The 15,774-nt window shown below is 35.4% G+C and overlaps 1 protein-coding gene across 2 annotated transcripts in view; it reads left to right on the plus strand.

The window, feature by feature from the left end:
- The window catches only part of AKAP6 (A-kinase anchoring protein 6), a 220,970-nt gene extending 205,740 nt beyond the window's left edge, over window positions 1-15,230 (plus strand). Inside the window, exons 13-15 of one of the 2 annotated variants that reach the window (XM_069017783.1) lie at window positions 5,574-8,625; window positions 8,740-9,034; window positions 14,053-15,228. In XM_069017783.1, the coding sequence (XP_068873884.1) occupies window positions 5,574-8,625; window positions 8,740-8,993 (3,306 nt within the window). In that variant the 3' untranslated portion in view covers window positions 8,994-9,034; window positions 14,053-15,228. Of the gene's footprint in view, window positions 1-5,573; window positions 9,035-14,052 lie in introns of both variants that reach the window. The other variant, XM_069017782.1, reaches the window with a different exon arrangement.
- Window positions 15,231-15,774: the final 544 nt, after the last annotated feature.

Consider the following 15,774-nt stretch of genomic DNA (forward strand, 5'->3'; position numbering starts at 1 on the left):
TTTCTTTCATGATCTGTGACAAAGCATATATTCTTCCATATATTCTGAGACTATTCTGTAATGTGTCGGCCACTTCAGTATTATACACAGGGAATATTATGCATATGCATATGCTTATGCATATTAAAACATTGGTGTTGGGAAATGGGGATAGTTTTTTTGATGACTGTGATATAGGGAACACCATTTAGAAAATGAGTTTTAGTGAGGCAGAGATGAAGTGGCACTGTACACATGACTATTTCCCTCAGTAGAAGTACTTGGCATGCTTGCATTTTTCAAAAGACAAAATCATGTTTGTCTTCCTTGAATGTGCACGCATTCCTGGATGTGGGGGATGGTTTTCTGTCCTTTTTCCCCTGGCCCCTAAGTGCAGTTGAGTTTGGATAATTTGGCCACAGCAACTGAAGGATATGTTGTAGGGAGGGAGGAAGAACAGAGTTTGTATTTATTATTGCAAAAGCTCTTTTTTTCATGTTAATTCCTTTAAAAAAATATAATAGTACGTAGGGGTTACATTACAGGCCTGTTTCACCAACACAAAGTATCTGTACTGGACTAGCACATGCAAATGAAGCCGAAACAGAGAATCATTGTTTAATATAATTCGCTTCAGAAAAAAAGCTAAACTATTCTTGTTTTAGTAAAGGAAACAAATGAAAAATTGCATTTTGACACTTTTCCTTAAAGAGCATTGGGGCTGAGGAAATGTCTTTATTTGGCTTAATAACTTTATTTCTTCCCATTAACATTTTCTGCAGATTAACTGGTTAGCCATTAAACATGAACTCTACAAGCATTTAAGCACACACCTAACTGTGCGCACAGGAGTTATCCCACTGAAATGGGAATGCTTTCCTGAGCAAAATAGTTTTGGGTTCAAAGTAGGAATAGCTAAACTCCTTAAAGCAGCACTTTCAAACACATTAGAATTAATTTAACCTTTCACTCTTCTGAGTCTATAATTGATTATTCACTTAATCAAACTTTTCATGCAACAATAAATGCCTCCTAAGTGTTGTTTATCTAGTGGTAACATGTAAAAAATAGGAATATGCATAATATTGTGCATCTTCTGATTCTTATTACATTGGGTTTTCTTACTTTCTTGGTCAAAACTATTTGCCTTTTCTTACTGTGAACCATGTGACCATAGAGATCTTCTCTAAATGTAGTGGTATTTAGTGACTTTATAATGACAGAGGCCACCCTGACCTACTTTAAAACTACACATTTTAAAAAAAATTAAATATAAATTTATATTCACACACTCTTGCACATATGAAAAACAGGTTTCTCAATTCCAGGAAAATTAGTGCCATCAATTACACAAGCTGGTATCCAAAAAGTTTCTGCCAGACAGGATGGTACCTTTGTGACATGTTTTGCCACAGACTTCAGCAAAGCCAGGGATTAAGAGTCAACACATGAGGCTCACCCCATTGAAATGTGAAGCTCTGTAGCACACTCCAAGATTCTCTTTAAATACAGTCTGTCTTAGATGTGGAGATCAGCATGTCTGTCTGTGATAGACCCCTTCCTTTTTGGGTATTTGCATTTCAAGAACGGATCACAGAATCATAGAATCATAAAATCAGGGAATGGTTTGGGTTAGAAGGGACCTTAAACATCATTTAGTTCCAATCCCCCTGCCATGGACAGGGACCACTTTCATTAGACCAAGTCACTCAGATACCTTGACCCAGGCTAGGTAGAACTTCCTCTGGAGTCTGTAAGTGCAAACTCTCTAGGAAAGCCTCATTCATAACCAACTGAAACAAAATAAAGAACATGGTGCAGCTCTTTCACAAGTAAAGCTTTCCCAGTTGGAAATGGCAGTAGGAGATTTATCTGCTTTGTGTAAAAGATGAATTATACAATACTATACAGTTCTTTTGAATAAAAAACATATACAGAAGAAGAAACAACACCATTTTTTCCCAATAATGTGAGCAAACAGAATTTACCTCTGACTCTATCTGACATTTATCACTTGTACCCTCCTCTGTACAACATCAAGTAAAGGATAAGGTTGGCGAATTTTAAACATTCTTGTGGCAAGACCTAGTAATCTATTACTATCATGATAACTCTAATCATCCAGCACCCTACCTCTGCACTGAGCAGCCTGAAAAAAGAGACATCTGATATGATAAAAGTAGTCCTTTGAAATTCCTGGGTTTTTACCTTGCTGCTGCTGTCAGTGCAAATGTAGGCTGCAGTGACACCACCTTCCATTCTTCACTCAGAGATTTATTAAGAAGCTAGGGTGTGGCTCTTCCAAAAACTACCTCAGTGTCTGTCTCGTTTGAACAGTTCACTAAATTTTGTAAAAAAATATATCAAGAATATATACCTGTACTAAAAATGCCAAATACAAAATGTTTGTGAGTTAAGCTGAGTAGTTTGTTTCCAAGTTAAAACTTTGTCTGTATTTGGGAAGGGCTGCCAATATAGTTGATAACCACTAAATTAGTAGTTCAAGGGATATGATGTTTGTAACTACAGTAGTAATTCACTAATATCAATTTAGTCAGTTCCTTGGACAGAAAAAGCTATATTGGTGAAATGACCATATCTACACAAGTCTTTGCAAGTATAACCAACAATCAGAAATAAAACAAAACAAAGAAAAATAAAATAAAAGAAAAGAAAAGAAAAGAAAAGAAAAGAAAAGAAAAGAAAAGAAAAGAAAAGAAAAGAAAAGAAAAGAAAAGAAAAGAAAAGAAAAGAAAAGAAAAGAAAAGAAAATCCTTTAGCATCAAGCTAAGCCTGTAAAACTTCTGAGTATATGCCAGGACTTGGAAAAGCATATGCATTTGAAGAATAAAAAAATAGGCTTTGAAGTGGAGAACACTCAGTGAAGATGAATGGGCTGAGGTCACAACTCTACATGTTTTATTGTTTTAGTCCATCTGACTTGCTGAACAAACAAGGCAGCCAAGTGCTGATTTACAGAGGGAAGGTTATCTTCCTGACCAATAAGGACCAAATGTTTTGTTTTGAGAAACAGAACCAGATTCTATGGTACATAAAATCCTTGAAACCTGCTGCTGATTTCCTGCCTTCAGTAATTTCTTCTTGCAGCTGGCAGAAGCTTAAAACAGTAAAATCAAGCAGTTTAGGAAACTTCCCACAGCACTGTCTTCCTAATGCTGAGTACAACAGAGTTGTAAAACATGACACAGAGAAAACGAGCCATTGAATCTGATTTCTTTTTTAATCTAACAGGTTTTCAAATGAACTTAATTATAGTCATTCTCTTGCATTTTACTTAAATGTTAGTTAAGGGTCAGCTACAGGTGGGAAACTGGGTCCAACTAAGTACAAACCAGGAGCTTTTATTAAAACATGGCAAACTGGCAAATCCAAATAAAGATTTCTGAGCTCCACAATACAGAGCAGTACAAAACTGCTCTGATAGCCATAGCTGTCTAGCAAATGGGTGTTTTCGTGGGAATTTAACTTTAGCCAATGTCTCATGGGGGAGAAAAAAAGGACTCTAGCAAAGGTACTCTATAAAACCTTTGGGGTAGGTAGATCCACAGAGAGACTCTAGGTTTAAGTATTAGTCATGACAGATTCACAAAATACCCAAGGCTTCCTAACCTGCCAAGAAGGAAAAAATTATTTCATGCCTACAATTCTATCCATTATTATGTGCAATATCTTAACACAGCTGCAGTACTCAGGGACCTACATTACAGGTAAGCCCAATGAAGCATGAGAACACAGATTTATCTTAGATGGAAAGAGTCTTGATTTATCAAATAAGTTAATAATTGCATAACCCTGTTGAATGGTGGATAGCTACTCTGCCCAGTTTGGAGAAAATAATCCCTCCTGATTTCCTTTGATTGTTGTAGCCCTTGGCTTACTGGACATACTGGGATGATATAGCCTTGTGTCTTGCACAGAACAATGCTACCTATATCCATAATTAAATAGTCACTGGAGCAGAGGTTTGGCACTGTCTGTGTCTCTTGCAGGTCAAACATGACAAACACAGCACTGCAGGACAAAATTCTCCTCATCTTTCTATGACCAAATTAATATTTAATTGTTTTATGCAAAACAACACAGGACAAACAAGCTTCTTTTCAGAACAGCATGTAGATAGGGCTTCTCCTGAGAGAATAGATTGGTTCATATCTCTTATGCCCAGTCTGGCAAAGTGTCCCATGCCCAAAATCAGTGTCCTAACTATTGAGTTCACAAAAGGGCTGAGCAGCTTTAGTTCTTACTTCAAAGAGAGTTTCCAGCTGAGAGTCAAAGTCAGAAGTACGTGCCTTTCCCTGCACAATTAACCTTGGCCGAGTCTTGATGAATCTAAGTCAGTGACTAAGTTGTGCAGAACTGCACTTCGTTGGAGTACAGTCTCATTTTATCTGCTTTATGTTTGCTGGGATTTGCTCTTGCTGTTTGGCATGATGTCAATGCTGTATTTGAAAAACAACACTTACTCAAAGAAAATTAGAGAAAGCAAGTGATCAGAGTTGAAAGGTTTTCTTGGAAGAAGTGTTTGTGTTTCTGGATACAGTGATCACTGTTCAGCTGGTCAGATGATTTAAACTGAAGAATTCGACATTAGTCAACAGTTCTATTACAAGGCTCCTTGTATAAGCAATGCCTTCTCTAATATGGAGGCCTCTCAGTAAATAGAAAAGTAAAGTGAAATTAATTTGTGCTCAGCCCCCAAATCAGGGACCATTTCAGTCTTATTTTCAAGGGCTTAAAATGGTTTGGTTGGCCACTTGACAAATCACATTTGAGTGAGAAAAGTTGTCAAGGTGTTCTTCCTCTTCCACACGTTTCTAGAAGGAACAATTCTTGTTATCATATGTTCTGAGTAATAACATCAAACATTATTGGAAAGTTACAAAAGTCCTTAAAAAAGAAAATTAAGTTTAGGTCATTTGTTTGTCAGTCCTTTTCCAGAGAAAGGTACCAGGACAGGCATTTTTTGAAACTCATATAGTACTTAGTTTTTCAGCTGAAGATATTAACATTCATTAGTCTTACTTGTCTTTTTACTGCCTTTATTATCAAGTAAAGAATAAATACAAATTTTAACAAAAATTCATCAAGAATTTGTAATCTCTTGTTTTAAAATTGACAACACAGAAGTTTGTTATAAACATTTCAAAAATCCTTTCTTATACCCTTTATATATTAACTATTTTAAACTTAAGAGGCCAAGAGAGATTTTCATATATCCAACATAATTGCATGTTTTTACTAACACACTCCTGTGTGATTCTTAGTTAAAACTTACTATATATAAAGTGACCAACCACAATTAATGAATATTAAAGAAAATTCAAATTTCTGTATTATATTTTGACATCAAATAAGAAGAAAATAATAAGAAGTCTAAGAAATCTTTCAAAATGTAATAAGTTTCATTTTAATTGATCATTGTAACAGCACACAAGAGATAACAAAATTAAAAGGCTATTAGTGATCATTGTTCCAAAAATGCACTTTACTTCCATTAACTTACATGATTTCAATGGAAGCACATTTCAAGTACAGCTGTAAATATTTTTAATCTTTGACTTTTTCTTTTACAGGAGCCCCTAAATGTTATTGATCCCAGTTTGATGGATCTAAATGGTCCAAGTGAAGATGCACTAGAATGGGATGAAACTGACATAAGTAATAAGCTGATCAGTATTCACGAAGACTTAAGTGATCCTGATCAGGAGCTCAAGGATGATCTAAACCAGAAACCTGCTTCAGAAGAATGTGGTGATAATGATGTGAATGAAGATGAAAATATCAGTAATCATGGAATTCCTCTTTATTCTCCCAACATTACTTCCCCTCCAAATCCTCACATTTATCAGGTCTATAGTCTTCATAATATTGAATTATCAGAAAAAAAACATATGCCTTTTTTGAAAAAAACATCCAGACTCTCTGATGTAATGCAGTCTAACATTTTAAACAAAAGTCTTAGTAAAGACTCATCATTTTCATCTACCAAATCCCTGCCAGATCTAATAGGAGGGACCACATTGGCAAAACCATGTAGCTACATGTATCAGAGTGGAAACATAAGCAGGCATTCTGAGAGTGAGAGTGGGATAGTGAGTGAATGTGATACAGAAACTACTAATAATTCAGAAATTTTTTTGCTAAATGATATTGAAAGCAGTCAGAGTAATCCTGAAATTGGGCATGTGGAAAGTCAAGTGGATGATGTAATAAAGCCAAAACTAAAGCAAGATGAAGAAGATCATACTAGTCTTTCAGACGATTTCCAATTGGCTCCTTCTGCATATTGTGGAAGTGAAAATGATGAGAAGTTGGACAGCATTACCATGTCTAACCCTGGCTGTCTAGAAGAATTGCAAGGAAAACATGAAGTGTTTACATTTTATGATTACTCATATCTTCAAGGCTCCAAATTCAAATTACCAGAGATAATCAAACAATCACAGATTGAAAAGACACATACAGAGGGTAGTTTGTTTCATGACTTTTGTTTTGACAAAATACCTGGTAAATCTGAACATAAGTCTGAAGAGTCACAACCAGATGGGTTTATTCATGATCACGCTCTGGCAAATATCTGTGGAGAATCAGATCCCAATTCCTGTAAATCCACAGAAACTGTAACAAAATTACCTGTTACAGAGAATATAAGACAGGTTTCAACTTTATCTCATAGCTCTTCTTTAGAATCTCTGTCTGTAGTAGGTGATTTGTTCAGCTCAGGTATTTTTAAAAGTGGAGATGGTCTTCAGCGAAGCACCTCTTTGGAGAGCTGGCTGACTTCCTACAAAAGCAACGAAGACCTTTTTAGTCATCATGGCTCTGGAGACATAAGCGCAAGCAGTGATTCTGTTGGAGAGCTCAGTAAAAGGACATTAGATCTTTTGAATCGCTTAGAGAATATCCAGAGTCCTTCAGCTCAAAAAATAAAGCGAAGCATCTCTGATATAACACTCCAAAGTAGCTCTCAAAAAATGTCTTTTACTGGACAGATGTCTCTAGATATTGCATCTTCAATCAATGAAGATTCAGCAGCTTCTCTCACTGAACTCAGCAGCAGTGAGGATCTTTCTCTCTGCTCTGAAGACATTGTACTACACAGAAATAAAATACCAGATTCAAATGCATCATTTAGAAAACATCTTAATAGATCTGTAGCTGATGAGAGCGATGTCAATGTCAGCATGATTGTTAATGTCTCCTGCACTTCTGCTTGTACTGATGATGAAGATGACAGTGATTTGCTTTCAAGTTCCACCCTTACCTTAACTGAGGAAGAGCTAGGTATCAAAGATGAAGATGACGACTCCAGTATAGCAACTGATGAGGATATTTATGAAGAATGCAATTTAATTTCAGGACTTGATTATATAAAAAATGAACTCCAAACCTGGATTAGACCAAAATTTTCCTTGACAAGGGAGAAGAGAAAAAGTAACCTCAGTGATGAAATTCAGCGCAGTAAAGAAGTTAGTAATGAGACATCAAAAGCCACAGATACATTAAACATTGAAACACTATTGAATGGCTCAGTACAGAAAATATCAGAAAATAATGGCAATAGTAAGAATATACCACGTGACCATGAAAAAGGGACAAAGAGTCACTCAATGAAAGACATCTCTCAGGTTGTGAAGGATCAGCTTGTGGATGATATGGAGAATGGCAATGTCGAAAATACTCTTGGCAGTCAAAAGGAAGGCCTTGTTAAAGTAGCAGCAACCCTCAAAACTCATGCATCACTTGATGTCAGAGAAGCTGAAAATGAATGTGGTGTCTGTGAAGCATTTACAGATAGTTCAGATGATTCACATATGGATGGCAAGGAGACTGTTGTGTCCTCAGCTGGATCCAGAAGCTCTCCAAGAGAATGCCAAAGTCATCTTCAGCCTGATCATCACTCTATTCCTTCCTCTCCTGCAAAAAAGCCTTGCCTTGAATCTTCCTCAGAAATTAATTCTGTAGGTGTACAGGACACAGCTTTACAGCCATCCTTACCTAATTGTCAACAACATAGAATAAACACTGAAAAAATTCCTGATTGCTGTGCAGCCTTGAAATCCAGTGAAGTAGAATGCAACTCATCAGCCAATGGTCTTGATTTGTGCTGTAACTGTGAATCGGCTGATTTTGACAAAAAAACCATGGAAGATGGCTCAGTACACAATTTTGTGAGGGAGATAATAGACATGGCATCAACAGCTTTGAAAAGTAAGTCACAACCAGAATGTGAGTCATCTGCTCCAGCTTCATTAGCGCAGATCAAGGAAAAAGTGTTAGAACACTCTCACAGACCCATCCAGCTAAGAAAAGGGGACTTCTATTCCTATCTTTCACTTTCTTCTCATGATAGTGACTGTGGAGAGGTAATCAAATACATAGAGGAAAAGAGCAGCACTCCTGTGCCACTGGATTTCACAGATGAGAGAGAAAATATTGAATGCTTCTTTGAAGCCTGTCCTGAGGAAGAACGGGTTGAGCCACAGCAGCAGTCTATTTCTAATGGTTCTTCTGAAGCACAAGTAGAGCAGCAGCAACCTATTTCTAATCCTATTTCTGAAACATCTGTGGAGTCACTAGGTGAAGTGGCTCCAGAGTCATTAGAAGTTAAAACTTCTCCTGAAGGTAGGGATTTATCTTTCTTATGTCGGGATGGCAATGATATAAATATTCCAAATACTAACAAACATTGTGCATCAAGCAGTTTGAAAAATGCTGATGATTATTTGCTGTTTTCAGATGGACAAACTGAAAGTTTGGAAAAGAATTCTCCAGAGATTAGCACTAAAGAGAATAGTGCAGGAAAATCACCTGGAACAGCAGAGAAAAAAGGATGTGTTGCTGCTTCTGAAGAGGCTTCAGCTACAGAGTTTCAGATAAAGCTTGGCCATTCACAGAAAAAGGATTTTTTGCATCAGAACAGAAAAACTCTTACTTGTGAAGAAAATCTCCTGAAACTTCATAAGGACAGACATATAAATATGCACAGATAGAATGTAACCCTCTCCAGGCACATAGATTATTCTAAAAACAGGTATGTACTCTACAAGTTGCACTTTTTTTTTACTTTTTTTTTTTTTAAACTTTTTTGTACAATGAAAGGAGATGAGTCATCAGCCAGGGCTTCTGTTTCATGATAGTGCTATATTGTTTGTTTTGATTACACTATAATCCCAGTTTACATGCCACTAGTCAACAAATGCAGTGAATACTAATTGCTTTTTGCCCTTTGGCTTTGCACTGACTGGAGCTGCTCCCTTCTGGAACAACTCTGCTATTTTGCAGAACCTGGGAATTCTTCAAACATAATATATCAGCCTCCTTTCCATCCTCAGATGAGGGAACCAGAAACCAGCTCTGCTCATTGATGCCCTTCTCTGCAGTCAGCTGGTCCTAGGAGGAATTCAAAAGCATTTGATGAAGTTGAACTTCCAGTTCTACAAGAACTAATTTATTTAACTAGTGAGTTGGAGTTCTACAATATTTCCAGACAAACCATGAAGAACAGCTAAGCAGACTGGAGAATAGAGAGATAATAAGTCATCTCTTGTTGTCAGTTTACCATGCTCTAAATTCAGTAAGCCACTATTAAGAACACAATTCTTACAACATAGTGTTAGGCCAAAAGCTGAGGTTGCCAAAACAACAAATCTTTACAACTTCCTGAAAGTGTATAATGTGAGGGTAATGGAGATGGAAACTGATAGTCAACCAGCAGTACTGCAACCTTTGGTTCTATTTTGTGGTAAGCATTTTGAAACATGAACGAGATGGTGGAACCTAAGGTAAAAATGTGGTCCTGATCTCTACCAGTGTTTGAAAGTGGTTCAAATCTGGACTTTCTCACCTCACATAAATGTCGAACAATAACTGCACATTTAACAACAGATGAGGATCTCCAAAGCAACTTTTGGATCAGCTCCTAGCATGCAGCACTGCTCCTTTGAGTCTCACTAGTTTGGTGACCCAAAAGCCAGTACAGCTCTATCAAATGCCATTAGTCTTTGGAAACACTCCTCCAGTAGACCACAGCCAGAATGGCAACTCAAATGCCAATCCAATTCCAAATGCCACTGCTTGTCAGAAGCTGTAGCAAGGGAATTTCAATAAAACACAAGGCTAAGCGTGGGACAGGTTTCCCTGAGAAGTGTTTGAATCTCCACCTGTGGAGATTTTCAAAATTCAAGTGGATGTGGCCCTGAATATTCTTTTCTACCTTTGAAAACAGCCTTCCTTTGAACAGGAGGTTGGACCAGTTGATGTTCAAGTTTCCTTCCAACCTAAGTTATGCTATGATTCCATGATGTTGCCAGGAGAAAAGGCTGTTATTCATCACTGCCCATAGAAACCATTAGTACTCTCCTGTTGCAAACTATGTAGCTGTAGCAGAGGATCTCATCCGATTTATAAAAAATACATTTCTTTGCTGCTCTTGGAGATCTAACTTCCTCATTTTTGATTTTGGTGTGTTATATTACTATGCTTTGGGCTTTTCATTTATTGGTTGTTTACCCAGCATTCACATTCATGTATATATATATCTAGCAAAGCCTTTAGGTTATGACAACAATAGCTTGCTGCTATCTCAACACATCTCTGACTAATGCATTATCTTGGAACCATCATAGCAAAGAGGATATTTCTGGAATGGCTTTGAAATAGGCTATCATGACCTGCTGATTGCCAATTAGGTTAATACTTGGACACATCCAAGCAACTGGAGAAGCAATGGAAATCAACTATGAATTACAAAAGTCATAGATGATACTATGTATTCTAGAATTAAATTCAATGGATTAGGTGTATATAGAAGCCTCTATCTGGAAATTGAGATGATGACAAAAGTCTGAGGTTGTTAACTGAAAATGATGTAAGCATAAGCTTTCCAAGTTACTGTTTTATTAGTTTTCTTATTTTTTCACTCATTTTTATAATATTATTTTGAGGAAAAATGCTTGCTGTAGTGAGTGTGATTTTATGCTTGTTCTCATTCTTTCACTGATGAAGATAATGACATGTCTTTTCAATTTATCAGTACTTTTCCTCTGAGGATCTCAAAATACTGCATAAACTTACCTCACTCTTCAGAACTTCATAGTTACTTGCATGATAGCCAAATGGTTTTATTTATAAGACTGGATATAAAAAATATGCAGTTTGTGTGAGGACTAAGATTGGACATACATAATAGATTTAATAATAAATGTCCCACAATGCAATAAAATATAATGCAGAATCTGTATACAACAACTTAATAGGGTTATGTTATAGCTTCCACTTTTGCCCAGGGGTTAACATATTATTTTAAGAGAACAAAGCCCTTCACACTACATTCCCACCTTTTCTACACAGGAAGATAACTTGTACATATAGCACTACTTCCTTGGGAACTATGTACTGTATCATTCCCAGTAGTAAAGTTCTAGAATACATATAGTTTATCTCTGACACACCAAAAATAAAAATATGAGCTGCTAGGTTTCACTAAAGTCTGAGCTCCCTTCCCCCATTCACAAGCTTGATGCTTTAACTTCATCTCTCATGCTATGGGGAATGAATTACAGAAGCAATCTATCCTAATTTGTTAACTTATTCAAATAACAGTTATTATACTTAACTATGCTAAAGATTATCTTTTTGGTGGCAGATTGTTTATTTTTTGATGAGGCTAATTACTGATTTTCCAAAGGTAATTTACATTTATTACTAATACATCTTTTAAAATGTGACAGATAAATGTTGTTCCCATAAGTGTATTATGAAAAAAGTTACTATTTAAAAACACATTATTTAATTTGAAAGATAAATGGCAAACACCATTATTTTTCCTGAAGCACCTGTGCTGTAAGCTCATTTAAATGTGTAATTCCATGTGTAGCTGCAATACTTAGAAAGAAAAAAAATCTATAGTATATGTGTACCTTAAATGCATAATGAGAATTCAAAGCTGAAAAAGGCATGGTTTCAAATGTAGGTTGATTTTGTACTGTTTTAGTATTTACTTTGGCTGTACAGGAGAATAAAACTACTAGTGAATAAATATTTTTGTCAAATGTTGCAATCCTGTTGTTTAACAGTGTGCTACAAAAAAAAAAAAAAAACATTGTGGGAAAACTATAACAATTCTATGGGCAGGCTCAAAAATATCTCTGACAGCGCTGACTAGTCTTTCACATGAACCAACATGGAGTTCTCCAACAGAGGTGCTCATAAAACTATGCTGATTTTATTTCTCAGTTAGGGGTCACCTTGAAAGATCTATCTGTACATGAGATCATGTGATCTTCTGCTGTCACTGTGACCCGTGACTCACCAACGGGATGGGAACTTTCAGTTACAAATTCAATATGCATAGAGATCAATACATTCAGGACATTTATGTGTTTTATCCAAAGTCTTTTCTAGAGGATGCCTTAGAATTCTGGGTGTAATCTGTTAGTTCTTACAAGTAAATCCAAAAGCTATTTCCTTACTTCTGTAATTTAAATTTAGGTTTTAACTTAATTTAAGGGAAAAATAATTTACTTGCACTTAAGAAAACTAAATTGATTTTATCTGACAGTGCTGCAATATTAGATAGAATATTCTGCCACATTATCACCAGGAGAAACCCAGCACTGATGCTCAAAGAGCCTGACTGTTATTTCCTGCTCAGCAATAGATTTTTTGTATGACTTTTTCCTTCCTTGTCTCAGTTTTTTTTAGCAACAAGATAATGAGAATAATGATCAATGGGACCTATGAAGAATAACTTATTTACTTAAAAGTATTTTGAGATCCACAGATAAAAGATGGTGCATAAATGCAAAGGACTGTTAGTTATTTATTTACTACAGAAGAAAAAAAACAAGTTTACATAATAGTTATTATATATTAATTTACTTTTAGAGACTGGAACTACAATAATAATCTAAATGTTTGCTTACTTTTTTTTTCCCTAGAGATTTTTATAGGGAAGTAAATAATATAAAGTTTCTTTATAGAGTTTAAAACAGTCTGACTTTTTAGCTCCTTACAATACCCGGTTTTAAAAAAGCGAAATAAAGAGAGAATCGTGTATTGAAATCTATGAATTGCATAATTTTTGAAAAACTTGATGTAATCCATCAGTGAGACTTTTCTTACTCATGCCAGAACTGTAGAAAGCTTTTGATACAATCTTCCCCTTTATTCAGATCAGTTCTTCATTAATATCTAAACAGATGGTTGAGCTTTTCACTATTTTCAAGTAAGTGTATTTCTTGTATAAATGGGGAGGAATGTGGTCAGTTACAGCAGAGAAGATCAAAGGAGATGGTAACTGGATAGATCCAGATATTCCTGCTTAACTTGGAAAGCACATAATGCATGTCTGGAGTGCCTCCTAGGAAATGCCTATGAGATGTACTTTGCACTAATCTTTGAGCTGTATTCTGACAGTTATTTCTTCATAATTCTCATCATAAGCCAATACTCTTTGCTGAATAGTTTAACTCTAAACTCTGAGCTGGATAATTCTGTAGTATGCAAATTCAACTCATTGCTGGTACTAGAAATGTCTAAATAGCTATTTACAATTTAAAAATGCAGTGATGACACTGACAATTCTATTCACGGACCACTTCTGTGACAATCTTTTCCTCCTTTCCATTGAAGTCTCATTATATATGTTTGCACAAATATTTAAATAATTGTTGGATAGATCTTTTTGTTGCTTGACTTTTGAAAATTTCTGTTTTCATTGGTTGGTGCACTTCTGAGTGTGCTGAAGGTAAGTTTGCAGGTAAGGATGAGGACAAGATCCAGGGAAAAGGTCTGATGTGATGAATACCCTTGTTTCTTTAGAAAAAAAGTCTTTATGAAAATCAGTGACATTTCTACATCAGTTTATTTTTTTACACTAACTTGTACCTCAGGCTATTAATAGTCATTGTTTGCCTACTGTATGCTTCTGCATTAAAGGCTCTGGCATGTGACCATTAATGGTTATCTATTATTGTTCTGGAAGACCTATGTTTGGAAAATAAAACTTCATTTTCTGTAACCTACTATTACTTTTTTGTTTCCTTTTAGAAACTTGGCTGCAATTCAGGTGCAGGTTCATCCTGTAAACCCTGGGATGACCTCCAATTCCATTGTATCACTGCCTTTCATTAGACTGACTCCCAAGACAATTTTTTTTTCCAAATGTGGTTTGTCCATGTTGGCTTTGTGGTCAGGCTGCATATGCTATTCTTATTTCAGTGATCATTTTTATTGTAGCAAGGCCATTTGCTTTCATATGGATTCCACTCCCAAGCTACCTCTAATGACCTTCCCTTCCTAAATTGGATGCTCCTGTGCTACTTATCACTGGTTCTGTTCGTTAAAGTTCTATAGAATTCACGATCAGCCTGGTTCATCTTTTCAGAATTGTACCTGTCAGTACTCTTCTATTTTATGTAACAAATTTAATATTTATCTGTATAATGCATAAGTTTATTGAAACTATTTTGCTTTTAAAGTGACTATTTTGTTGGATTGCAGCAAAAAGAAGTCATTGGTCCTCCTGATTCAATACATCTAAAAATTAAGCAATTAAAATAAATGGCATTTTATTTATTGAATTTAAAAATTTAATCTATGCAACACTTCAAGAAACAACTACATAGTGTTGTGTATTAGAAACTGTTGACATTCTACTGAATTAAGTATTGCATTTTGGGTTTTTATGCTTCTTGAGGTGGTAATGAGAAAAAAGTTTTTAAAAAATGTGTGCCTTGCTGTATTTCTTATACCATTTATTAAAAAGCTGCTTTCACAGTAAAATTATGTTGGTTTGAAAGGAGGAAATAGCAAGGTTAAGATGTGTGAATAATTTCTGTATATATGTATAACCAACTGCAAACATTGATGTATAATGACAGTATAAAATGCTTTCATGTTTGTGATGTCCAGTGATGTGGAAATTATAAGCCTTAAAATCATTAGATTGCATGGTAATTAGAATTGGTATAATAAACATAGTTTATTGGGGAAAAAAAAAAAAAGCAGAATTGGTGATCTGTTTTACCTGCGTTCCAAGCACAGAATGCTTTATCAAAATTCAGAAGAATATGGTTTTCTTTGCAAATATTTCCTAGAGATACATGACTTCTTCACTGGTGAAGATATGTATTATCTAACTCAGAGGTAAAGAACTTTGTCATTAAAGATTCTGCAGGTATTTTGGGCCAAACAAGGAGACACAAATATTTAGTATCTTATATAGTATTTTATAGCAATATTTTCATTGTTTATCAGTAACAGTGTTGTCCAATTCTTAAAATTTCATTCATTTACAGAATTATATTGAATCAGCTCTCCCTATCTAGACACTCTAGCAGTTGGCTGTTTTGGTAACTTAGATTGTAAATTTGAAGTGTTTTTCTATTGTGCTAAAACTATATTGAGTGGCCAAAAAAAGCCAGCCAGCCAGCTTTATAAGCTTAACTCTGAAAACATGGCATTCTTCTCCTAGAAACACTATTGGGAAGGAATGTCAGGGAATTTAAAAGACAAGCAATGCCCTCTGATACCACCTTTAATCATTATTTTTCCAAATATAAAAATGTTTTTACAAAAAGCTTCAACACTCCTCCTTTAAAATATGTACATCAGTTTGACAAGCTTCGAGAAACTACATTGACCAGGAGATATATTCATACAACACTGAAATAACAGGTATTTAAAAACAATCTCATGTTTTCCAAATTATTAACAGCTTCCTATTACTGCAAGAGGCAAATTATTTCTCTCTCAATTTAAATTTCCACA

The sequence above is a fragment of the Aphelocoma coerulescens genome, chromosome 5, assembly GCF_041296385.1.
Source record: "Aphelocoma coerulescens isolate FSJ_1873_10779 chromosome 5, UR_Acoe_1.0, whole genome shotgun sequence".
NCBI classification, from domain to species: domain Eukaryota; kingdom Metazoa; phylum Chordata; class Aves; order Passeriformes; family Corvidae; genus Aphelocoma; species Aphelocoma coerulescens.